This window comes from Pipistrellus kuhlii, unplaced genomic scaffold (genome assembly GCF_014108245.1).
Source record: "Pipistrellus kuhlii isolate mPipKuh1 unplaced genomic scaffold, mPipKuh1.p scaffold_m20_p_4, whole genome shotgun sequence".
NCBI classification, from domain to species: domain Eukaryota; kingdom Metazoa; phylum Chordata; class Mammalia; order Chiroptera; family Vespertilionidae; genus Pipistrellus; species Pipistrellus kuhlii.
In genome coordinates, this window is record NW_023425540.1 from 84,350,087 (window position 1) to 84,375,969 (window position 25,883).

At 43.9% G+C, this 25,883-nt stretch overlaps 1 protein-coding gene across 1 annotated transcript in view; it reads left to right on the forward strand.

Annotated features, from left to right (window-relative positions):
- The first annotated feature begins 7,348 nt into the window (after positions 1-7,348).
- The window catches only part of GRIN2A (glutamate ionotropic receptor NMDA type subunit 2A), a 356,036-nt gene continuing 337,501 nt past the window's right edge, over positions 7,349-25,883 (forward strand). Inside the window, exons 1-3 of the mRNA XM_036410378.2 lie at positions 7,349-7,480; positions 8,028-8,218; positions 9,609-10,040. Coding sequence (XP_036266271.1) covers positions 9,627-10,040 — 414 coding nt within the window. The 5' untranslated portion in view covers positions 7,349-7,480; positions 8,028-8,218; positions 9,609-9,626. The remainder of the gene's footprint in view (positions 7,481-8,027; positions 8,219-9,608; positions 10,041-25,883) is intronic.

A 25,883-nucleotide genomic window follows, 5' to 3' on the forward strand; every position in this document is an offset into this window, starting at 1 on the left:
AACAAAATCTCTTTTTTTACTACCCTCATTTTAGTTTTTAAGACTAGCAGTGGATTTGTTTAGAAAACAAGACAAAACACTTGCTCTTTGATTTGAATTATTTATTTTTATTGATTTTTAGAGAGAGGAAGTGTCTGTGGTGGGGGAGACATCCATTTATTGTTCTACTTATTTATGCATCCATTGGTTGATTCTTGTATGTGCCCTGACCAGGGATCAAACACCCAACCTTGGCGTATCAGGTGATGCTCTAAACAACTGAGCTATGTGGCCAGGGCTGATTAGAACTATCGATACCTGAATGGGTCATGGGGGCAGGAAGGGATTGTAGTCTTTGAGGTACATTATTATGGAAGGATTAACTACTGTCTTCGTTGATCTGAAGGTTGAGACCTTTAAGAAAGTCACAGAATCATAGAATGTCAAACTTGGAGGGCAGCTTTGAGGCCATCTTGGCTAGTCTAACCTTTCTTTTACAAGTGGGATATCTGAGGTGCCAGGAGGAAAATGCCCTCAAGGTCATCAGGTAAGAAAATTAGGATCTGAGAGAAAACACAGGAAATATAGGCAATCAGAGTCAGGTTTTGCTAAAATCAGGAATCTATGAGAACTTGTTAAATCAGGAAGGGCAAATTAGAGCCAACTCTAATTAAGAGATGGGGCTACCCAGAACAGCCATGAGTGAGCAAGCTTGTGAAGTTCTATCTAAATTTTAAGAGAAATAATTCAAGAATTGGTTAGTGATCTCTGCCTTGGCACAGGACAGGTGAGTTCTATTTATCTGCCACTACATAAAAGACAAGGTCGAGAAAGCTGGGACTATGGGAACCTACAGGCTGGAATTTGGAAGGATGGGGAAGGTAGATCACCACTAAAAATGCTGAAAGGTAGCGGTTAGCCTGGCATTCAGGTTACTCAGCCATCCTCAATTGCTTTCTTGCTTTACCCTTCTCTCAAGATTCTATCATACTGCTTTGGAATCTCAATAACCTTATAGAATGCAAACAAACTTTATTTTATACAGCAAACAGTTAAAGCAAAAATTATGGATCAAATCCTGCTTCAAATTTTGCCGTTAGCCTCTTATTTCAAAGTCCCACTTGAGTCTTCTGTCTTCCATATGCAAAATAAAGGGCCAGGTCAGAAATTCTCAAAAAACATGAAAAGAAACAATAGCTCCATAGGATGGTAGCAGCGATTATCTGGAATAAAATAGGTTTCCATGATGATTTTCTTTTGGAATATTGCTGGATTAATAAAAACATTTTTTAAAACTACAGGACTTCTCAGATCTTTTACTAGTAAAATAAAAATTTACCTTAAAGTGATGTGAATAGGCAGAGTTCCCTAAACTTACTTGAAAACAGAAAATACACTATACAGGGTAGTCTCTAAAGGCCTTTCACCTTCAAAATGTTATAATTCTTTGCTGATTTCCTTTGAGAATAGATATACAAAGAGAAGCATAATCAATGATTGGCTCATTTTACTTCTCTCTTGTGTACATGATATGGTGGTTGGTTTTTAACCACAGTGTTTAAGTGGTTCAAAGTAAGTGGCAACCATTGGCGTTCTTTCTTTAGTAGAACATTTGAAGATGAATCAATTGGTTTGAAAACAACTGAAGCAATTTGTCCCTAGCAGACTAGGTTATGTCAATGACTTTAGTGATGTGATTGGCAAAATTACAGCACAATGTTGGTTAAGGGTTTTATTTTTGTGTTGTTGTTTTTTTTAAATAGTATTTGTCAGCATAGCTGCTCTGAAGGTTTTCTATCTGAGAGTATTGAGTAGTAAAATCCTGCTCAAGCTGTGTGGCAGGCTTAGTTTTGCAGCACAGCAGGGGGTAAAACTGTTAGGATAACATACACACTATTCGAGGCTCCACATGTGTGGTGGAGTTCCAGGTGCCCAACCCAAATGGTTCTCCATACTGGGGAGATGTCCAGCCTAGAGCAACTCCAGCTGCCTATTTCTGTCTTTAGAGACAGACTGTTCCTTCTTTCTCTATTCAAAAGAAGCCATACCTATTTGATCTACCCTCTTACCAGTCTGGTCACAAATAAATTTAAACTCTCCAGATCAATAGTTTTCATTAAAGATTATTTCAGGGTCAACTTTGATATACAAGAATGAATGTGCAGCGACTATTAACCAGGTCATTATCAGGATCATCTATAAAATTAAAACACATAATCACACTTCAAATGTTCAGATTTTGATCTGAAGTGGGTGCAGCATCTGTATTTTTTTTTTTTTTTAAGCTTTACAGATCCAACCCACATGTCCATCAATAGGAGACTGGAAATGCAAAGTGTTTTACTCATACAATTAAAAGCCACTCCAATAAAAAAGAAAAAGCTATTGTTATTTGTAGCAACATGTGAAAATCCTTCAGATATTAAGTTAAGTGAAAAAGGCTAGTTACCAAAAAATATATACAATGTAGAATTCTATTTACATGAAGTTTTAAAATGAGCAAAGCTAGTATAGGGTATCAGAAATCAAAATTGTAAGCAATGCAAGAAATGTTAAAGAGACTGGTGTAAAAAGAAGACACAAAAAGGGAAGAAGGAACACAGGCACAAAAAAACCCCACAAAAATGGCTACGCAAAAAAGTACCTATTAATAATAATTTTAAATGTAAATGGACTAAATGCTCCAATCAAAAGACACTGAGTGGCTGAATGGATAAAAAAACATGACACATACATATGGTGTCTACAAGAGACCCACCTCAGGACAAGGGATTCACACAGATTGAAAGTTAAGGGATGGAAAAATATCTTTTAGGCAAATGGAAAAAAAAAAAAAGCTGGAGTAGCAATACTTATATTTGACAAAACAGAGCTCAAAGTGAAGGCCATAACAAAATATAAGGAAGGCCACTTCATAATATAAAGGGATTGATACAACAAGAGGATATAACCCTGATAAACATATATGCACCCAATGCAGGAGCACCCAAATACCTAAAAAACAAACAAACAAAAAACCTCTTGGAAGATATCAAGGGAGCAAGTGATAACAATACAATTATAGTAGGGACTTGCATACCCCACTGACATCACTGGATAAATCCTCTAGACAAAAAAATCAGCAAAGAAACAGCTATTCTAAATGACTCACTAGATCAGGTGACATCTTCAGAACATTTCACCCAAAGCCACGGAATATATGTTCTTCTCAAGTGCACATGGGACATTTTCAAAGATAGAACACATATTGAGTCACAAAGTCTCTCCAAATTCAAGAATACTGAAATCATATCAAGCATCTTCTCAGATCACAATGACATAATATTAGAAATAAACTACAATGAAAACAATAAGACAATTCAAACACTTGGAGGCTGAATAGCTATTAAACAATGATTGGGTTACCAAAGAGATCAAAGAAGACATTAAAAACATCCTGGAAATGAATTACAATGAAAACACAACAATCCAAAATCTATGGGACACAATGAAAGCAGTCCTGAGAGGGAAGTTTATACCTCTAAAGGCCTACTACCTCAAAAAACAAAACAAAACAAAAACAAATATGGTAGTTAATAATCTAACTCTACAACTTAAAGAATTAGAAAGAAAGCAACAAGAAAAGCCAAGAGTGAGCAGAAGGAAAGGAGATAATAAAGATCAGAGCAGAAATAAATGACCAAAGAACAAACAAACAAACAAAACCCCCAAAAGATCAATGAAATCAAGAGCTGGTTCTTTTGAAAGGATAAACAAGATTGATGAACCTCTAGCCAGGCTCACCAAGAAGCAAAGAGAGAGGACCCAAATAAATAAAATCAGAAATGAAAAAGGCAAAATAACAATAGACCCCACAGAAATACAAAGGATTGTTAAAAAATACCATGAACAACTCTATTCCAACAAACTGAACAACCTGGAGGAAATGGACATATTCCTAGAAAAATACAACCTTCCAAAACTCAAACAGGAAGAATTTAAAAATCTCAATAGACCAGTGACTTGGGAAGAAATTGAAACAGTCATCAAAAAGCTTCCAGCAAACAAAAGCCCGGGGCCAGACCGCTTCAGGGGGAGTTTTACCAAACATTTAAGGAAGAACTAAAACCTATCCTCCTCAAACTATTCCAAAAAATTCAAGAGGAAGGAATACTTCCAAGCTCATTCTATGAAGCCAGCTTCACCCCAATAGCAAAACCAGAAAAAGACAACTCAATGAAAGAGAATTATAGGCCAATATCCCTCTTGAACATAGATGTCAAAATCCTCAACAAAATTCTAGCAAATCGGCTCCAACAGTACATCAGAAAGATCATACACCATGATCAAGTAGGATTTATCCCTGGGATACAAGGATGGTGCAATATCTGCAAATCAATAAACATGATACATCACATAAACAAATTGAGAGATAAATATCACAGTCATATCAATTAATGCAGAAAAAGCATTTGACAAAATCCAACACCCTTTCTTGATAAAAACTCTCCACAAATGGGAACAGAGGGATCATACCGCAACATAATAAAAGCCTTATATGACAAACCTACAGCCAACATCATACTCAATGGGCAAAAACTATTATAAAACCACTTCACCTAAGAACATGAATGAGACAGGTTGCCCACCTCTACCCTCCTGTTTGACATGGTTCTTGAAGTGCTAGCCATAGCAATTAGACAAAAAGGAGAAATACCAATCAGAAAGGATATATGCACCCCTATGTTCATAGCAGCACAATTTACCATAGCTAAGATTTGGAAACAGCCTACCGATAAGTGCCCATCAGCAGATGAATGAATTAGAAAACTATGGTACATCTAGATAATGGAATACTATGCTCTGGTAAAAAGGAAGGAATTCATACCATTTGCAACAGCATGGATGGAACTGAACAGTATTATGCTAAGTGAAATAATCCAGTCAAAGATAAATATCACATGATCTCACTCATTTATGGAATATAATGAACAACACAAAGTGATGAACAAAAACAGATCCAGAGACAGAGAAGCAGCGATCAGACCATCAAACCTCAAAGGGAAGGTAGGGGAGGGTGAGAGTAAGGGCAAGAGATCAACCAAAGGACTTATATGCATGCATATAAGCATAACCAATGGATACAGACACCAAGGAGGTGAGGGCATGAGTGAGGGTGGAAGGGGGGGAAGACAATGTGGAGATAAGAACACATATGTAATACCTTAATCAATATAGAAAAAATTTTTTAAAAAGAAATAAAGATTGCAGTTTCTATTGGAGAGGAGTGAGATTAATCATGAAGAGGTACAAGTGTACTTTCTGGGGATGATCAAAATATTCTGTACATTGTTGTGAGTGATGGTCCACACATAGGCAAACAATTTTAAAACTTGAACTGAATCCTTAAGAAAAGAGAATTTTATTGTATATAATTTATACTTCATTAAAAAAAAAAAGAAGCCTAACTGCCCTGTGAGTCCACAAATTAGGGTCCTGTGCCAAAGTTCAAGAAATGATCATCTCCACACAAGGGAAGGGCCTAATCCCACTCAGCCCAATGACAAACTCAAAAAAGAGACCATGTCCCTATTTTATGCCACATGACACAAAACTCTTCATTTTCACTCATCTTTCATAATTCTCCACCCTTTCTCTGCCTTTTGGATAACAAACTCTAGAGAATTCAACATACAACAACCAGCTTCATAATTAACCCATTCGTGTCCAGAAACTGTGCCTCCTTCCTGTCTCCATTTCAGTAGCCACATCTGCATTCTTGGAAGAAGTCCCTTCCTTGCTAGGCCACCCTGAAGAGACCTCATATTTATTGAGCACCTACTATGTGCTAAACCTTGTTGGCTTGCTCACCAAGGTTATGTCACTTTCTTTTTAAAACAACACTGAGATGTGGACCAGAGTTACCCCAATACATTTAATTAAAAAAAAAATAACCATGAGAAGTAGATATTTTTACTGCCTGCCCCATTTTCCAGATTAGCAATAAAAAAGGAAGATAAATCACTAGCTCAAAAGTGATATCTGGCTGATAAGTGGAGGATGCAGGGTTGGAACAGTGACTGCACAATCTCTTACGACTTAAGGCCTCTTTTCTTTCAGGGCATGAGAGGAGAAAAGCAAAGATGAGAACTGGAAGGAGAGAAATAGTAGAGCGTTAAAAGGGGCAATGATCCTCCTTTGACAATGCTTTTCATGCCCAGTGGCCAGAATTCAAGTTAACCAGGCCCCACACATCCAGGCAGTCCCATGCTCTCTGGCTCACCTCTGCTGGGAGCTTAGAAGTAGCAGCTTCGGGGCGATTTTCATTTGGTATAACTTAGAAAACAAGAAGAAAGCAAGTGGGGAATGTCAAGATGTCTGTACTTTTCAGATTCTGGCTCCCTGAGATCAGAGGAGTGGGTTTCCGCACTGGCGTGGGTGGCAAGGCATAGGGAGAAGCATTGGAACGAGAGGAGAGGAGAGGAGAGGAGAGGAGAGGAGAGGAGAGGAGAGAGAGAGAAAAAGAGAGAGAGAGAGAGAGAGAGAGAGAGAGAGAGAGAGAGAGAGAGAGAGAGAGAGAGAGAGAGAGAGAGAGAGAGAGTCTGTTTGAGAGGGGGGATTGCTGTACTCAGCTCAAGGCACGGGGGAGGAAGAAGCTGCACCAGAGGAGCTCTGAATAATTGATTCTTCAGCTGCACCAGACGCCCAGGAGCGGGCGTAGAGCGTGGTTTCAGCACCACGGATAGCGGCGCGCGCCACCGCAGGCGCCCCCGCTGCCAGCCAGCCACCTATCCTGGCCTTGTCGCCAGCGTGCGCTCCGGGAGCGGGTGGCAGCGCTCCGCGCCGCCGCCAAGGGACTGCGGGGTCTGTCTCGGCCCGCCTCCTGGGAGAGCCGCTGCGGGCGGGAGACGCCTTCGCCCGACGAAGCTCCAAGCCTCTCCGGCTTTCGCGGGGGCTGCTGCGTCTCACCGACTGGGAACAAGTCTCCAAGTTGGCGTGGAGGCGCCCCTGTCTTCCTCCTCCTCTTTTCCCGAGGCGACCGCAGCAGAAGCACGCCCTGGGAGCCCGGTTTCCCCAGTGCTGTGAACCGGGGTGATCAGGTGCTCTCGGGACTCCCGCCGCGAAGTGGGGAGCTGAACGCCTGGCGCGGAGCTGGCCCCGCAACGAAGGGACCGGTGGGAGCTGCCCCCCCACCTCCTCCCGCATCTCTTTCGTCCGCGGACCGCGGGGATCCCCGGCTACAGGCGCGCGCGCGCTCCCACACTCACTCTCACACACACTCGTCCTCGCACGCACCAGCCCGGAGCCTGGGCTGCGAGGAGGTCTCCCGGGCGCGCTCAGAGGACTGGGAAGCTGCTGTCGGGAGCGGGGCTGGAAGCCGAGCTCCAGCTCTCCGTGGGAGGCGCCCAAGGCTGAGCCCGAGCATGGGGCCGGGTGAGCACTGAGAGTCGCGGCTGCAGCCATCAGCCCTGGAGATGATCAGGAGCGGCCACTGCTGAGAACTATGTGGAGAGAGGCTGCGGTGAGTGCTGGCGCGGGACGCGGGGCCCCCTTAGGAAGAGGTCGGTGGATGGCCTGGATAGATAGAGGTGGGCGTCAGGACCGCAAGAGAGTCGTTGTATGGGAATGATCGCACCTCCCTCCGGGATCCGGGACCGCGGGAGCCCGAGTCCTTTTCCCTCCCCCTCTCCTCCTGCCGGCTCAACGCAAACTCAGCCATACCCCCTTCCTTTCCCCTCCCCCTCTTGAGCAGCTCCTGGCCGCACAACTCCCAGCAGCCGGCGCTGGGGAGGTGGTAGGGGGTGAGGGCGGAGGTGCCCAGTTAGCTTCTCGTGGGTGGATAAATTGGGGCTCCTGTGCGCTCTGGAGAGGAGCTCTCCATATGGGCCACAGGGTATGAGGATTCGATCTGGGGGCGTTTTGGTCACGGAGGTTCAGTTCCCCCTCTCCTGGCGAGCCCCCTGGGTGCACATAGGGGCTGTGAGCATTGCAGACTGCAGCCCGACACCCCCACCCCCGTCCCGCTCTCCTGACCCGTGGGCTGACCCGTCTCTTCCCCGCCTTCCTAGAGCCCTGCTGCAGAGCCTCCGGCTGGGATAGCCGCCCCCCGTGGGGGCGATGCGGGCAGCGCGGGACAGCCAGGGGAGCGCGCGGGGGCCGCAGCATGCGGAAACCCGCTAAACCCGGTGGCTGCTGAGGCGGCCGAGATGCTCGTGCGCGCAGCGCGCCCCACTGCATCCTCGACCTTCTCCGGCTACAGGTACGTCCCAGCGGGAGACTCGGGCTTGGCGGAATGAGGAGGAGGAAGACTGGACCCGAGCGGGAGCCGGAGCGGGAGCGGGAGAAAGGTCTAGGGAGAGGGAGAGAGAAAGCGGGCGAGGGAGGATCGGTAGCTAGGTGCAGTAGCTCCTCTCTCGCACCAGGGGGCGCTGCGGCACCGCAGTGCTCACCCACAGAGCTCTGAGGTCGGTGCGAGTTCTCCCCAACTTCCCCATGCTCAGGCAGTGCCCGGCTCCAGGGCGCGCGCCTGTACACGCGTGCACGACTGTGCTGGCATTTGCAGGCACGCGCGCCTGTGCACCTGGCGCGGTGCATATGTGTGCACCGACTGAGTCCATGTACGGACTCCAGATGGCTGCTGGCACCATTTCGGCGGCCCGTGGTTGTGCGCAGAAATGCGCGCGTGCCTGTGAGCGAGTGGAGCCCCACTGCCCACGTGCACCTAAGACTCGGTAACAGGATCTGCAGTGGAAAGCCTGGGGGAGGGCTGCACAGTTTATGTCGGTCGGAGAGCTTCTCAGGAGCCTACCTTTAGCCCCACGCACGTTTTTCTTTTGCCAGCTCCCACGCACAGGTCCGCGGAGGACCTCTTCTCCGGAATTCTGCATTGCACACAGCGCGTGTGAAAGAGAACGCGTGTGAACCTGTGCGTGCAGGGGGCGGGTCCTGGGGTCACTTTTTTTCAGGGCTCCGCAGCGGGAGGAGGGGCGGGCCCAAGTTCCTTCAGGTGCCCGAGAGACTGGAACGCATAAGGGAGAGTTCTCAGTCCCAAGCGTTTGGGGGGGCAGGAGAGGAATGGGGTCGCAGCGGGGGCCGCCGGGAGCTCCGTCGGCGCTGCGTCCCGCGCGTTCGCAGGGGGCGGGGTCAGTTCCCCGGAACGGCGGGAGCCAGGTTCCCTCGGCTCTGCGCCGCCTTCCCACGCCTGGCGGCTCTGTAGTTCGCTCCCTGTGAGCAGGGGGGCGGGTTCCCTAACTTGGTCCGCTCTAGCCGGCGTGGGAGAGGAGTGGGTGACAGGTTTGCTCTGTGCGCCTACGCTCCAGCGCGGTGGTGGTCCTCAACTAACTTGGGGGATTCGGTGGGAGATGTGGGCAGAGTCGTCGGGCACGGAGACTAGGCTGGAGCCTGGGGCATGAGAAGGAGGGTGGATGAGAAGATGGGTTTACCCGCAGGGCTGGAGAATTAGCTTGGATCAGAGTTGGATAGAGTTGGCAATGTGTCTAGTGACGTGGATGGCGTCGGGGATCGGGAATGGAGTAGGTGTCTGGGCAGCTTGCGCTGCGGGTGGGCTCTCTACTTGGGCTCGGGCAAAGGGGGGGGGGATCTGGAACCCTTGCTCCCCGCAGCCCTGACTCTCCCTCTCCACCTTGCAGGGACCCTAAGTGGCAACTATGGGCAGACTGGGGTATTGGACCCTGCTGGTGCTGCCGGCACTTCTGGTCTGGCGCCATCCGGCGCAGGGTGCGGCGGCGGAGAAGGGTACCCCGGCGCTGAACATCGCGGTGCTGCTGGGTCACAGCCACGACATGACGGAACGTGAACTGCGGAACCTGTGGGGCCCGGAGCAGGCGACTGGGCTGCCCCTGGACGTGAACGTGGTGGCACTGCTGATGAACCGCACGGACCCCAAGAGCCTCATCACACATGTGTGCGACCTCATGTCCGGGGCGCGCATCCACGGCCTGGTGTTTGGGGACGACACCGACCAGGAGGCCGTGGCCCAGATGCTGGATTTTATCTCCTCACAGACCTTCATCCCCATCCTGGGGATCCACGGGGGCGCATCTATGATCATGGCTGATAAGGTAAGGCCAGAAGCGGTGGTCTGCCAGGACTACGGAGTGGGCTAGTCATAGGACAGCCATCCAAGGTCTTCGGGAGCCCCTGGTATCTTCTTGCTTTGACAGAGGGTCCTGGCTACTGATCCTGGTGAGAACCAGGTCCCACCTCTCCAGCCCAGAAATGAATGGAAATGCTTTTTGTCTTGGGTCTGAAAGTGGGGTACTCAGAGAGGCACTTTTGAGAGTGCTGGGAAGAACTTGGAAAACACAGAAGTGTCATAGGGTGGTGGAATGCTTGGAGATTTCTAAGCAGTTAACAGATGCAAGCCTGGGGCCACTTGAAACAACATAGCTTACATTTCTATAATGTCAATTTTACCAGGTTGCTTTGTGGAAAAATGCCCATTTTTCCCCCCCTCTTGCGGTGACTAAAACTATTTCAAAAAGGATTCAACGTGGGTGTGCCGTGGAACAAAATGCAAAGTTTTTAGGTAAAGCACAAAAGAACAGAGAAACGTCTTATTTCCGCAGCCCCAAGAAGGGTGGAAAGTTTGAGAAGCCCTAATGGCCACAACAATGTGTTCCTCTAGCGGCGTGGGTGTGGGTGGAGAGGAGAACGGACTGCAGACTCAGAGCATGGAGGGCCTGATGCTTTCCTCATGTTCCTGGGTTGGAGCTGGGAGGCCCTCAGACGCAGGGGTTAGCACCCAAGGATGGGGTTTGGTACTGAAGTCTGTGAGTGTCAGAATGAAGAAATGTGTGTCCACATTTCTTGGCTTAGGATGAGTAGGGAGGGTCTTTCTGTGGACCCGATGGGAGCATTGTTTGGGAGAAGAGGGAAGAGAGACTAAGTGGAAGGATTGAAGACAGTAGTTAGAAGCTAACAGAGGAGAGAGAAAAAAAGGAAGGATTAGAGTGTGGGGGAATACACCTCTGCTTAAGGTCCAGCAAGGGAAAGGGAGTCAGGAAGGTGGGGAGGAAATGGTAAATGTACTTGTGTGCCATGGTCCCCAGCCCTGAGACCTTGGAGTGTGTTCCTTAGCTAGTAGAAGATATCTTCATGGAGCGAGCAGAGATGTGTCATAGCGCTTTCTTTCCCTTCTGATGCTCTCAAAGCGCTTTTATATCCAATTCATCAAATCAGATTCTGCCTCTGCCTCAACAATTCCCACCAGCTCTTTTGGGAACTGTATTAATTCTTTCATGTCTCCTGGGCTGCAGTACATTCAGCCCAAGTACATAACTGATGCGGTATCTTATTAAATATTCATTTAAAATGGTTTGCAGCCTAGCAAAATTCCTACGTGGGGTTGAGCATTTTCCTAGCCACCTCTCAGTTTTGGGGTTCTTTCCTGGCGTGAAAAAAGTAGGGGAACAGCTGTGCCCTGTCACAAAGGTCTGGGCCATTTCAGAACTGGAAAGGGACTTAGAGTCTAAAACACCCTGCAACTTTCAGATGAAGTGACTGAGGCGTAGGGCCGTTCAAGACTTGCCCAAGACCACACAGTGGGTGATGGAACTAGATCGCTGGTTTTTTGGTCCCAAGCTATGATCTCACATTCTACCAAAGTCAAGTCTATTCTTTAACTTTGTCATCCCATCTTCAGGAGGGTCAAGGAATTTCATTTTATGGGAAGTTCTGAGCCATGGAAAGGTGCAGCAAATCAGATCCCACAGAGCTTGCACATCAAGTGACTAGTAGGAGTGACCAGCCTTCTGATGAAGAAATTAAAAAGGAGGGGAACAGCAGTTTCCAGCAGGGATTTTAGTATCTAAATGTTAATACCAACACCTCTTCCCTTCTGAAGTTTTGACCAAAGGAGTAATACACAGAAAACAATAGCTATATTGGGAGTGAAATTTCTGGGTTGACTAGGGCCCAGCACAATCAGTGGAGAAATCTGATAAAAGCTGAATTGGCGAAGGTGGCTGGAGGCTCACTCAGGCTGGGATGTCGGAGCTGGCAGGTGTGTGGCTCAGGCTCTCTCCTGACTTATACATCTGACTGTAGGCAAAGCAGCAGGAACAGCGAATGGGCTCATAGCTGAGCACTCCCTTGATAGGCAGTGACCCTTCCCACTGTGAATGGCAGGCGCTGACTTACTACCAGCAGCTGCTCCTCTCTTGAACAGGGTATAAGGGTATATATATCAACTACCAATCCTTGAGTGAGGATTAAAAGAAGAAAAGGGAATCAGGAAATGGTAAGAGGGAGATGAGAAAGAACATTTTCAGAGAAATCAAGATTAGAGAGAGATTTAAGAGGGGATGGAGAAGAGAGGAGCAAAAGCTCCATTGACTCAAAAATGGTGAAGGAAATTGTCTATTCCTCATTGCTGGGGCTTTCTGAGTTGGTCTTGATGTCAGGGAATCAAATATGTCAGTAAGGATAATGTGGGGTCCATGTTGGGCCCCATGTATGGAATGTGCTTCTGATGTTGAGAAGGGTTGGATTAAAGAGTGGTATTTTGAAAAACCCGGATGTGTTTAAAAAAAAAAAAAAGAATTGTCTGAGATATGAACAGCCCTTCTTTCCATTAGTTAAGTTAATAGCACAGTTGGCTAGTGCCTTTGCCACCTGTTTCTTTTGGAGCTGAATGCTGAATGTTAAATGCAGTTTGTTTGGCTCTGAAGAACACAGACCACCTTGCTTGGTCGGGTGTGCCAGAGGTGTTTATGGCCACAAAGTCTGAACCTCTGTCAAGGCCCCTCTGCTTCCACCTATGGTGACATTCACTTGGTAAAGCCCAGAACATAGCTGTGTTTTCACTTTGATAGAGCCCCCGTGGATAACAACAGCACTTACTTCGATGATCAGTCACATTGAATGCCTTTCCCTACCATTTTACCTTCCCCTCAGTCTGCTTGGCCCTTGGAAAAAATAGAAAGTTTTATAATAATTGAAATGTGTCAAGTGACAGATTTTTGTGGTGTTAATTGAATTTACAGAGAAGATGTTAATTTCTGCTTCTATCAGTGGGTGGTATTGAGATATAATTAAGTTAGAGGTGGGCATAATGATTGATGTAGATAAGTTCTAACCACATATTGGTTTGGCTATTTTGGTCCTGTCCAAGTGGAATACATGGTGGTTGCAGTAGCATCTCCTATAAATCAGCATATGCACCAGTCCTGTATGTTTCTGCTCAGTGTCCTTAACTCTTCTTTCCCTGTCCCCCTTATTTCTAACTACTACATAGGGAAAAAAGCAAGGCTTAGACGTTAACTACATCTATCCAGGTGGGTTAATGCTTTAGATGTTATTTCCTCATCTCCTCCACTAGAGTGCAAGTTCTAGATATTTTTTTTAAGTGTGTGTATGCATATTTGAAATAACAAATACTCCTTCTCCACAGACAGTTTATACAAATGTCTTTTCTTTGCAGAGTACCTAGAAACTATATTAAAATTTAAAGAAGAAAATAAAAATCTCCCTCTGAATCCTATCATCAGGAGTAACCATTGTTGACACTTGGGTCTATTTTCTTTCAAGCTGTGTTTATTTAGTTATAAATTCAGGATTATACTGTTTATATAGTTACCTCTATTGTACTTAGCACTCTGCAGGCTTTCTTAGTCAGAAGATTCATTTTTTTCTTTAATTTTGGAAAAAAATCTCAGTCATTATCTCTTGAATGTTTCCTCTCCAACATGATCTCCATTGTCTTCACATGTAGCTACTCCATCAATACTCCATGTATATTAAACATTTTGTCCCTTAGTTCTTTATTTCTCTGTGCTATTTTTGGGAAGGTTTCTTCAGTTCTACACTCCGGTTAACCAGCTCTTTTCATTTGTGTCTGGTCTATTGTTTTGCCTATTTGCTAAGTTTTTCATTTCAACAATGGTTTATTTTATTTTCAAGATAAATAGCTAGTTTCTTTTCATGCCTTCCTGCCTTTTTTGCTTTATTAAAAACTCTTCTTACCTTGTGGATATAGATACTACCTCTGTCTCTGAGGATTTAAAAAAAATATTTTTTATTGATTTTTTTACAAAGAGGAAGGGAGAAGGATAGAGAACTAGAAACATTGATGAGAGAGAAACATCGACCAGCTACCTCCTGCACACCTCCTACTGGGGATGTGCCCACAACCCAAGTACATGCCTTTGACCGGAATCGAACCTGGGACTTTTCAGTCCACAGACCGACACTCTATCCACTGAGCCAAACTTTCGGCTCTCTTTGAGGTCTTTAAAAATACTTGTCTTAAAGTCCTTTTCTGATTGCTCTAGCATCTTTATTTCTTTATGTATAAATTCTTCTATTGGGCGAGTCTAATCATTGGATGTCCTCAGATATTCCTTAATTTGTGTTTGTAACTTATTTTCAATGCAGTTTTATGTATTCTTCTGCCCTATATCTGTGAGGGTGTGTGCTTTTAAACCAGAACTCATATCAAGAGCTCAGATCAGAGCTGTCTTCCTGCGCTACATACCCTACTGTGCAAGCTTGGATCCCAGTCTCATGTGGATGGCTTAGTTTTGGCTCCTTGACACAGACAGGAGCATCCTTTTTGGCTGTGACTCATGGTGGACGGTGCAGATGTTTCAGCCTTATTCATAACTAGCAGCATGGTTGTGCCCCTCACCCTCTGCTGGATGTTGGGACTTCAGCTTTCATGGCTCGTATTGGACCCATCCGTCCATGGACCATGTGGCTTTGATTTCTCTTTGAAATTGTAGAGTCCCATGTTTTGGGTCATTTATTTTTAGGGAGCCCTTTTTATTTTTGATCTGTGATTCCCTTTGCTTATTTCTAAGTACTACTATTTGTAAATTTTAAAATATCCATAAATTTTATGTTTTAGGAGTAGAAGAGGGAGGTTATTGAGTGTGTTCATTCTGATTGTGACTCAGTTCTATTTCACAACCTGCTTTTATTTTTTTCAAACTTGATTATTTATTCTTGGAATTTTCCCTTATCATTAAATAGACAATTCAAACATGATTTTAATAGTATTTCAGAGTATTCTGTTTATACCATAATTATTTTAACTACTCTTCCTTATTTTCTACCTTTACTAGTCCACATGGGCGTTCTTTCTGGCAACTTGTGCTGCCCTTGCCCTTTGCATTTGCTAATTGGCATATGCTTGTTGATTGAATGAATGAAGCCATTGGTTCTGTTGCTAGCTTGCTGTAGTTTCTGGGCCCACTTACCACTCTGTGGTTCAGGGCTTTCCATGCAGTGCTTGTTCCCTAAATGCTGACTGATTTCATAGGTGTGTGCCAAGTCTCCTCTTCTCTTTAGCGGGAAGACAATGACTAGCCATCTTCAGGGTTAACAGAAATTGGGGGGTTCCACACAAAAGGCCGCCTAGCCCTGCTGAGTAATGGCTCATCAGCAGGAGGTGGAAGTTGGTGCCCTTGTAACCCAGCAGCTCTGGAGTTTGGACATGTGTGATAGGCCTTCCCATTAAGCACTAAAAGCTCGTGGAAAGGGCAGACACACACACCAGAATTAGCTCCTACTCCCGAGGCAATGGAGGCATTGGGTAGTTCCTGGGAGTGGGGAGGCCTATATTTAGCCTACTGGATGAGCCATGTCAGATGCAGTCATCCACTCCTCCTCACATAACTCATTTGGGAGCAACAGGCATCACCCCAGAAGCATGACTAACTTTCCAAGTGCCCCCCGGGGTCATTGGTGATCACAGGAATCCTTGGTAACTGTGGTCTGGTGGATTTCAAGGGGGGAGTGCTTATCTTCTCTTTGGTAGCCTCAGGTGGAAAATGCTCCTTCGTATAGTGGGGGAGGGGAGGGGAGAAGGAGGAGGATGGGTGGAAATTGAGTGGAAAGAGACAAATAGAATCTTGTTGTTGTTGTTGTTTTTTTTAATGAGTTGGTGGTTTCTGATAAGGCCATGGGGTCATTGAGAGGTCATGCTATTAACAGTGTGTTTCCTTTGTCAGGGACTCCTCTTTATTATTCAAATTTAAATTGCTTGCCAACATTTTATTTAAAAAAATATATATTTGGGATAGAGAGCTAGAAACATCGAGGAGAGAGAGCCATTGATCAGCTGCCTCCTGCACACCCCCTCTGGGGATGTGCCCACAATCAATTTACATGCCCTTGACTGGAATCGAACCTGGGACCTCTCAGTCCGCAGGCCAATGCTCTATCCACTGAGCCAAACTGGTTTCGGCACTTGCCAACATTTTAAAGTTTGTTGCCAACATTTAAAGACATGACATTTAAAAAAAAAAAAATCCAAGTTTCATGCTTCTTTGAAAAAAAATCGGAAGGCTTCTTCAGACTGGGCTCATGTTTCCCATGGCAACAGTTGGTTGGAGATAAACGGCATCCCTCCCCCTCAGACAGAGCAGGGTTCTTCCTCTTCACTCTTCAGTCCTCAATTTGCCCACTTCACTCTTTGTGCTGTGCACTTGGTCCTGAAGGCACTGGGCTGGAGATCCTTGATATAGGAGAAGAAAATAGCTGGAGGCCTTGGCTGGGCTTCTCCTTCCCTCCCAGGGGCTGCTCCTTGGTTGGTGGCTAATTCATGATGTGCATGTGGCCACGATGCTGAGTTCCCGCTGCCACCAATAATGTACTGTAGTATTTTGTCCTTTTAAGCCCACAGGCCTTCAGTCCTTCTCAACCAACCACTCGAGTCGGAAGATCCCAGAAAACCTTAGACCAAGAGCCTGAGGGTCTAAATTCCATTTCCAGATGGCAGTGTGACTGTGAGAAAGCCCTTTACCTTCCTGAACCTTAGGCTCTCCTTAGTGAGATCCACCAACATTCTGATGGTGGCATCAGCAGGGCTACATGGCCTTTTGTATGGAACCCCCCAATTTCTGTTAACCCCGAAGATGGCTAGTAATTGTCTTCCCACTAGAGAGGAGACTTGGCACACACCCATGAAATTAGCCAGCGAAATGAGTGTTTGAGATGTTATTATCTCTAATTCCCCTTCCACCTCTGAAAAAGGCTGGTGAGAAACATACACATTTGTGACCAGTGGTTGTCTTTAGGTAGTAAACTCAGCTGTCATAATTTTTTTTTTAATTAAAAAGTGTCATTGTCGCATGGCTGATAAGTTGGATCTCAAGTTAAGGTGTCTGGGTTTAAATTCAGAGTCCATCTGCTGTGTGATCATAGGACAGTTCCTTAATGGCGTTGAGCCTCAGCGTCTTCATCTTTAATATGAGAATAATGATAGTACCTACTTCATACAGTTGTGCCATTTAAATGAGATTATGGACACAAAGTATGTAGCTCAGCGAGTGACTTATAGCAATACACACTTACTACAGAAATTCTATGTATTATGTCTATATTTTGTAGTTTCTATTTTTTCTCCAATGACATGCACTTTTTAGTAACCAGAGAAAAATGATGAAGGGTGAAGAGAGAATCCCCTGCAGGAAGCTGGGAATGAATTCCACAGAACCCTTAGGAATGGAGAGTCCAATGTAAAATGACTCATACTTTCGTAACTGGGACTACCGGAAGCTTCCTTTGAGTTTGTTGGACTTGCCATGAGCTTTATGGCAAACTGAAGATTAATTATGGCCAATGTGAAAGTGGAGACTGTCTCAGTAACCTCTGCAGTAAATAACTCCACCAATTGGATCAGGTGCTTGCACATGACTTAGGGATTTAGGGCATGAACATAATATAGTTTTTTATTTCATTTTTGCTAAGGATAAAGTAACTCAGTAATGGCCTGGGGAACCTGGCAGCTCCAGGACATGATTAAAGAATCCCTTTGTGCAGATGATAAAATAAAGGTCCTGACTTTTGCAGTGACTTATTTTTTTTTTAGTCACACAACCAGAATCCAGGTTTTTGGAAGATTATTCTTCTGCTTTTATTTTATTGCCCTTTCAAGTGAATCATTCAGAATGCAGTTAGTTTTGGGAAGGGGCTTAGATTCAAGAGAGACAACAGATTTTGATGTTAATATATTGGTTGCTGTAACTAAAATGATTAAAATGTTGGGCGATGGAATGAAAATTGAGAGCTTCCTTTAAAGATTGAAATGATGAGCCCATACTCCAGACCGCGTTGGTGAGTTTACAGAGGGTTTGCACTCTTGCAGGAAGCAGATGTGGCTTTCCAACTCAGTTGAGGATGACTTTTGCAAGGGTCGTGAGCTAGTGAAGTGACTGCTGAGTCTGGCTCATGGATGCATTAGTGTTTTATTTACCACTATCATATTTTAAATGCTTGAATTTTAATGTCTTTAGATGAGGCAAGCATTGTCAAGTTCACTAGGGCCCTCCACGCTCGCTGTTATTTCACATATAGCCAGATTCACTTTTTATGCTAACTGCATGGTCTCCGCAATCATTTGAGCTTGTGGACAACCCCCACCCCCACTCCCACCCCGCCCAGGCACAGGGATTTTGTCATTTGCTTATTGTTTTTGCATTGAGCACATGCTCCTCAGATTCTAAGTAGTGATATGGCTTTTTAAAAAGTAAAGTCTACATTTTTAGAAAGATAATGTCCAAATCAGGATTGGTGATAGCATATATATATATATATATATATATATATATATATATACACATATATATATATAATTTAAAATCTATTTAATATATACATATATATATTTTAAAAAAGATTTTTATTTATTTCAGAGAGGAAAGGAGAGGAATGTAGAAACATTAATGATGATACAGAATCATTGGTCAGCTGCTTTCTGCATGCTTCCCACTGGGGATGGGCCCTTGACTGGGATTGAACCTGGGACCCTTCATTCTGGAGGTCAACGTCTGTTCACTGAGCCAACCAACTAAGGCATGCCTTTTTATGTTGATAGGAGTGCTTTCAGATGCAAGTAACAGAATATTTGACCAATAGTGGCTTAAACCATTAAGCTATTTAGGATTTTTTTGTTAAACAAGGAGTCCCAGGGTATGTTTTGGTGACTTAATAACCCACTAAGGAATCAGGTCCTTTTCATTTTTCCTTCCTCAGCTGCTGGTTACTCTTGGTCACAAGAGGAGTGATCCTTTCCGGCCTTCACATCTTCACATGCCAGCATTTAAAACAGGAAGAAAAAAGGATAGAAAAGAAGCTTTCTTCTTGACTCTCTATCCTTCCACTTGAGTAGACTTCTCTTACATTTATTTCATTGGCCAGAATGGGTCACATGCCACCCCTAGAACATTACTGGTAGAGAATAACAATCAGGATTTGTCTCTAAGAATGGATCATTGCCACTGAAGCAAAATCTGCCTCTGTTAGCAGAGGTGTAGGAGCAATGGCCAGGTGGTATAATGGAAGATGTCTTCAATAGCACTAACACCAGAACCTGTAACTGGACTTATTTCGGGTGTGGAGTGGAGTTAATATTTAAAGATGAATGTTAAAAATCCGCAGTTTGTCCAGAGGAAGAGTCTCCAGGACTATGTGGGATCTAAATGACATAAGAGTCTCAGAAGAAATACTTACGGAAGTTAATCACAGAGAAATCTCAGTGAGAATCTGAGAGATAGGTTTTACCACTCCATGGGCTGTTAGGGGATAGAATGTTTAGTCTTATTTTTTTGTTTTAGGGACAGAACTGAGGCCAGAAGATGAAGTTATCAGGAGTAAAGTTTCAGCTTGAGATGGGAAATAAGCTTTGGAAATTGGTCTCTAATAGAAAACTGTGATGCTTTATAGAAGAATAAATGTCTGTCCGATGTGACTGAGCGGAGAGTGGACTGCCTGTCTGGGCTGGAGAGTTGGACTCACATTGACCAGACGGGATTGGGCCACCTCTGAGGTCCTCCCCCCCCCCCTTTTTTTTTAAATCCTCACCTAAGGATTTTTTTTTTTTCTAGAGAGAGCGTAAGGAAGGGGGAAGAGGGAGAAATAGAAAGAGATAGATAGATAAATAGATAAGTAGGTAGATAGATAGATAGATAAACATATATAAGAGAGACACATTAACAGGTTGCTTTCCACACACCCCATCCCCCTGACCTGGGCCAGGTATTGAGCACCAATTAAGGTACATGCCCTTCACCAGGAAGCAAACCTACAACCCTTTAATCTGCTGGCCAGTGCTCTAACGATTGAGCAAAACCAGCTAAGGTTCCGAGGTCCTGTTTTACTCAGAGACTCTGTACCTCTCAAATCCTTGAAAACATTTTTTTTTACAGTCTCCAAGTCCTGGTACTTTATGCTCTTGGATTTGGCTGAAAACCAACACCCCCACTTTCTGCAAGTATATGAGTGATTCAGTTTAAATTTGCCTGGCATGGGGGAGGAATTTATGAGCCCTGCATCATCGCCTCAAATCCCCAGAGGACTTTACATCATCCTGAAGGGGAGATGATATTTGAAAAGCAGAAAACCTATGTATGTATCAACTCGCACACACATATATAAATATAAACATAAGTAGGTCAGCTGGCATCATATTTACTAGTGGAAGTGTTTTTGGCTAAGAAGCACCTGTACAGAAGACGGTGTTTAGAATAACTGCCACCGATCTCCAAATGGGAAGCACTTGCAGTTGCATCTAGTTCATCAAGATTACTTATTAAAGTATATTTACGTTTTTTGCCCATCTTACGGTAGTAATCCTTTTACATTCTAAAGAGAGAAGACTGAACCTACTCTGGCTTTTCAGTTGTCAAATTCTTTTTTTTTTTTTTTGTCTGTTGTATTTCCCTGTGTTTTGAGCATTTGCTTAGGGCAGAAAATGCTCTGGGGACTATTCTATTGTTTATCCACTTCCCCTAATTTACCCCTCGCACCTTCCAGAGAAAAACAGAACCTGAAATTGCTTTCCAAATGCTTTGTCATTCCATTCACATTTTACAGTGTTCGGTATAATGGAAATGGCTGTGTTCTTTCTAATTATTTATTTATTAAAAAGAGGTAATCATGTGCAGATTAAAAAAAAAACACACAAAACACACCAATTAATAGCATACAGCATTCAGAGAAAGAGCATTTGTTCAATTATTGCACAGCAGATCCGCAGACACATGTTCTTCTCCACAGAGGTGACCATGTTACACATTCAAAGAAAAAAAATTCAATAGGAATGGTGGCTTGTTTCCATTTGTAATTTAGGTTGAAATTAGTATGTGACAGGGACCTGTTCCTCTTTTAAATTTCACTGACCTGAAAGAGGTGGGTGATTTTCTGTTGCTCCCCAACTGTGCCTATTGCCCCCAAACAAAATAAAGACCCATTCTAGAACACAGGATCGCTTCTGAAAAGCTCTGGTACCTCAAAGCTAGACCCACATGCTCACCCAAGGAATTGAAAATAGTTGGGGGTGGTTTGGGGGAGAGTCAGGATCATTTTATACACTGATAAAAGGAATGGACCCCTCCCCACAGCAAGCACCTTCACTAGCATGCATCCCATACATATTACATGCAGTTTTAGGGCTCACAGGCCCTCTAAAACCCATTCATAGACCTTCTAAGAATTCATTAATTTATTGGTTTATTAAGTATGTTCATTCTTCAAACACTTATTGAGCCTTACCCTGGGCCCAAATGTTTTATAGGTATCTATGCCATCCAAGTATTTGCTTTGATGTAATTTGGAACCCTAGCTGGAGCCTGGCCTCAGAGTGATGCCATCTATGGTGTTTGGAGGGCTGTGGGAGTATAGAGGAGGGCACCCCATTCAGAGGTCTGAGGGTGGGAGTTTGTCAGAGAAGATGCCCTACAGCGCTAGCTCTAGAGCAGAATTAAAGAACTCCTGAATTATTATAGAAGAGGCTGTCCTCCCTTGTGCCTGCTCTGCAGGTTGCATCCAGCGCAGTAAAGGATGCGCTGCAGAGTGGAGGAGGCTGGCTCACAAAGGACCAGACGCCAGTGTACATCCTGGGTCTTTCCCTCTTCACAGGCTCCTCAAGGCTTCCGGGCTCAAGTGTTGTTTGGATAGCTCCTGAATTTTCCTCGGGAAGGCAGGTCTCACAATCCAAACATTGAGCCTTTTGCCAATTTCTGTTTTGTTGTTGCAAACGGCTAAATGTCTCCTGCTCTGCTTCCTCTCTTCCAGATAAGAAAACTGGAGCCAAAAAGACCCAGTGGCATTTGAAATCCACATGGTCTTGCTTGTCTGTAGTCCTAGGACTGAAAAAAAAAACACAAAAAACAAAAAAACCCCATATATTTGCCAGGTGATTTTTTTCAAGCTAAGGTATTTGCAGGGCTGAGGAAATATAGTATTGGCTGGCTTCGGTGAATACAGTCAAAACCACAGGAAAGGGGTGTTAAGTGGTATGAGATGGCAGGCTTGCTGTGGCTCTGGTGGTAGGTGATGGGCATGGCTTCCACCCATGGCATCTGGGAATGGTGGGCTTTGGGTGAAGACTGAGCTTCAGGGTCAAATTACCCTTTAGTTAATTGCTAGTGGTTTTTGTCTTGGTTAATTAGTACTTGAGTGCAACTTGGCAGCAAAGAAAGACTTTAATCATAGAAAATTTCAAGCACATAAAAAAGTAGAGAGAATAGTTTGATGAGTCCTGGTGTTCCCAGTTTAAACAATGATTATTCTTGTTTTATCTACTTCATCACTGTCCTTACCCATACCATGGGGTCATTTTATAGCATATCCAAGACATCATTATATTTCATCTATTCAAATGTCAGTATAAATATGTATAATGTCAGAATAAATATATCAGTATATATTGCAAAAAGATAAGAATTTTAAGGACTGCTAAAAAATAACTTCAGCTAATATAAAAGTAATCTCATGCATGCACATGTGAGATTCAGAGAAGTATAAAGAAAATAAAAATCACCATCCACAGACAATTGCTAGTGACATTTCAGTATATTTCCTTCTAGTATTTTCTATACCTTACATACAAGCACATATATACTATTGATTACATAATTTCATATGTAGCTTTTAATTTACTTATCAGAAGCATTACAAGTTATTTGTAAGCATTTTTATCTGTTGCATTTGCTATGATATAGAAACTTCATTATTTACTTGATAATTTAGATTGCTTCACATTTGTAATTATGAAAAATAGCACCTCAGCCATAGCTGGTTGGATAGAGCGTTGGCCTGCAGACTGAAGGGTCCCAGGTTCAATTCCAGTCAAGGGCACATGCCCGGGTTGCGGGCTTGACCCCCAGTTGGGGGGCATGCAAGAGGCAGCCAATCCATGATTCTCTCTCATCATTAATGCTTCTCTCTCACTCTCTCCCTTCCTCTCTAAAATCAATAAAAATATTAAAAAAAAAATACCACCTCAGTGAACCCCTTCATAATGAAATGTCTGAATTGCAGATTATTGGTGTTGAATTGAACCCTGTGGCTGAAATTACTGGGCCACTGTACATCAAGAATGTTAAGGTCCTTGATCCATACTTCTGATTGGTTTCCAGAAAGATTAGAACCCTGGACACTTCCCATAGCTGTATTAAGGTGCCTGTCACCTAATTCCAGCCAGAACTTGAAACAAAAACTTTTCTACTGTTATCTCATTGTTCTAATTTGCATCTATTTTATGGCACCTGCTGTGGAATACATTTTAGTTTAGTCACACTTATTTGTTCTCTAGGTGTTGTACATTTTAACTTCTTTGAGATTTCTCATTGTGTAAATGGAAAAGCTCAAAAAATGACGGAGTCCAATATAAAGTACAGTGAAATAATTTGAATTTTTAATAATTAATATTTTGAAGTGTGGCAGGGAGTTCTATGATTACTCATGCTTAGTCACAAGGCGTTGCTCAACTGTTGTGTCTGTATTAATGTTATTTCCAAGATTGCTTTAAAATATAAAATTTCCCAGCAGAAAACCATTTCGTGGAACTTGACTATTATGATTTGCCAGGAGGCGGTAGAGAACCATATCTTAGTTAGCCTGAGATGTACTCATGTTGCTGGTTTTGTGGTGAGCGGTAGGGATGTGAAACCATGGTTTGTTCTCTTCTCTAGAAAATTAAAGGCAGGATGAGGATGTCACAGTGACTGTCCTGAGATCGGAAAGGGATATTGCATGGGTGGCAAGGAATAACTGTTCTCCTTTCCCATTGTCGGGGTGGGCCAGAAAAATGAGTTGCAAACACAAGTAGGAGGAACTTAGGGTTGATATTAACAGATGTTTGTGTGGGAGGATAATATTTAACCTCTGTTATAGCTTGTGTCCCTCCCAATTTGATGGTGTTAAGAGGCGGGGCCTTTGGAAGGTGACAAGGTCATGAGGGTGGAGCCCTCATGAATGGGATTAGTGCCCTTTTAAAAGAGACCCCATAAAGCTCCATCACCCCTTCTACCATGTGAGGACACAGAGAGATGTCCATCGATGAACTAAGAAATGGATCCTCACCAGACACTGAATCTGCCTATGCTTTGTTCTTGCATTCCAGCCCCCAGAACTGTGAGAAATAAATTTCTGCTGTGTGCCCTTCACCCCCGTCTGTGGTGCTTTGTTATGGCAACCCGAGCAGAATAATGCTGAGAGGTTGGGAAGTACTTCAAGCATCATCCCAAGCTTCCCTAGTGCTTTTCTTCTATTCCTGTACTGAGAGGGAGTTAAGATGCTCCAGATCAGAACTCACACCCCCACGTACTCTTAACACTTTCTTCTCCGGGTGGGGTTTCGGTTCTGGCTATGGGGCTCACACATTGAGGTACTGGGTCTTTGTCTTGGAATCTTTCCTAAAATACACAAAACTTTCAGGTTCAGTGTTTCATAAATATTTTTACTCAAATAGCCTTAGGGCGGTGTTGTAGACAGGATAATGGTCCCCTGAAGGTGTCTTAATCCCTAGAAACCTGTGACTATGTTGATTTTGCGATTTTGAATCTTCAAATGGGGAGATTCTTCTGGAATATGCGGTGGGTCCAATATAATCAATCACAAGGTCGTTATGAGAAGGAGATGTGATGACAGAAGCAGAGTTTGGAGTAATTGCCTTTGAAGATAGAACAGGGGCCACAAGCCAAGGAATGCAGGCTGCCTATGGCAGCTGGAAAAGGCCAGGAAGCAGAACCTCCCCTGGAGCCTCCAGAAGGAGCGTAGCCCAGTGACACCCTGATTTTAGCCCAGTGAGACCCATTTCAGACTTTGGGCCTCTGGATCTGGAAGAGAACAAATCGGTGTTGGTTTAAACCACTCAGTGTGTGGTAATGTATTACAGCAGCTGTAGGAAACCAGCATTGGGGGAAAGTCTGGTAAATGCACTGCTGTGTCCCACATGGCCCTCTCTCTGTGTTTTACCTTAAAATTTATGAGAGTATGCATGCCATCTCGTGCTGTAACTGCATTGGTATTAAGGCCAGAATAATTTCAAAGTGACTTACCATGTAGATGTATCAAGTTTTCTCTTCACCAAATAGTCAAGCAAAAGCCATCCTCCAGAAAGTTCTACCATGTTTCTCTGCACATGTGTATGTCTGGACCATGCATGCTTCTGTCTGAGAAACCTAGGAGAGTGTGTGCTTTGAATTCAGACAACTCAAACTTGCTACTCTGTGTCCTTGGGAACATCCTGTAACCATTCTGAACCTCAACTTTCTTATCTATAAAATGGGTTAGTAGTACTGTCAATCCTGCAAGGTTGCTCTAAAGATCAATAATTATCTGTGGAAAGTGTTTATCTAGCACATTGTTTGGCACATAAAATAAAGCATACTCTGTAGCAAGCACTGTTTTAACACTAATACAGTCTATGCATTAACACATCTCATCTTAGCAGTAGCATGGTGAAGTAGGCTTCATTATTATCCTCATTTTACAGATGAAGGAACTGAGGACCAGGGAACTTAAGATATCTGTCTGAATTCACACAGTGGTAAGTGGTTGACTCAGCATTTGAACACAGCTAGGTTGGCTCTTGGGCATGGTTTCTTAAACTTGGCACTGCTGCCATATTGGCTGAATAATTCTTTGTTGTGGGGCCGTCCTTTGCCTTGTAGGTT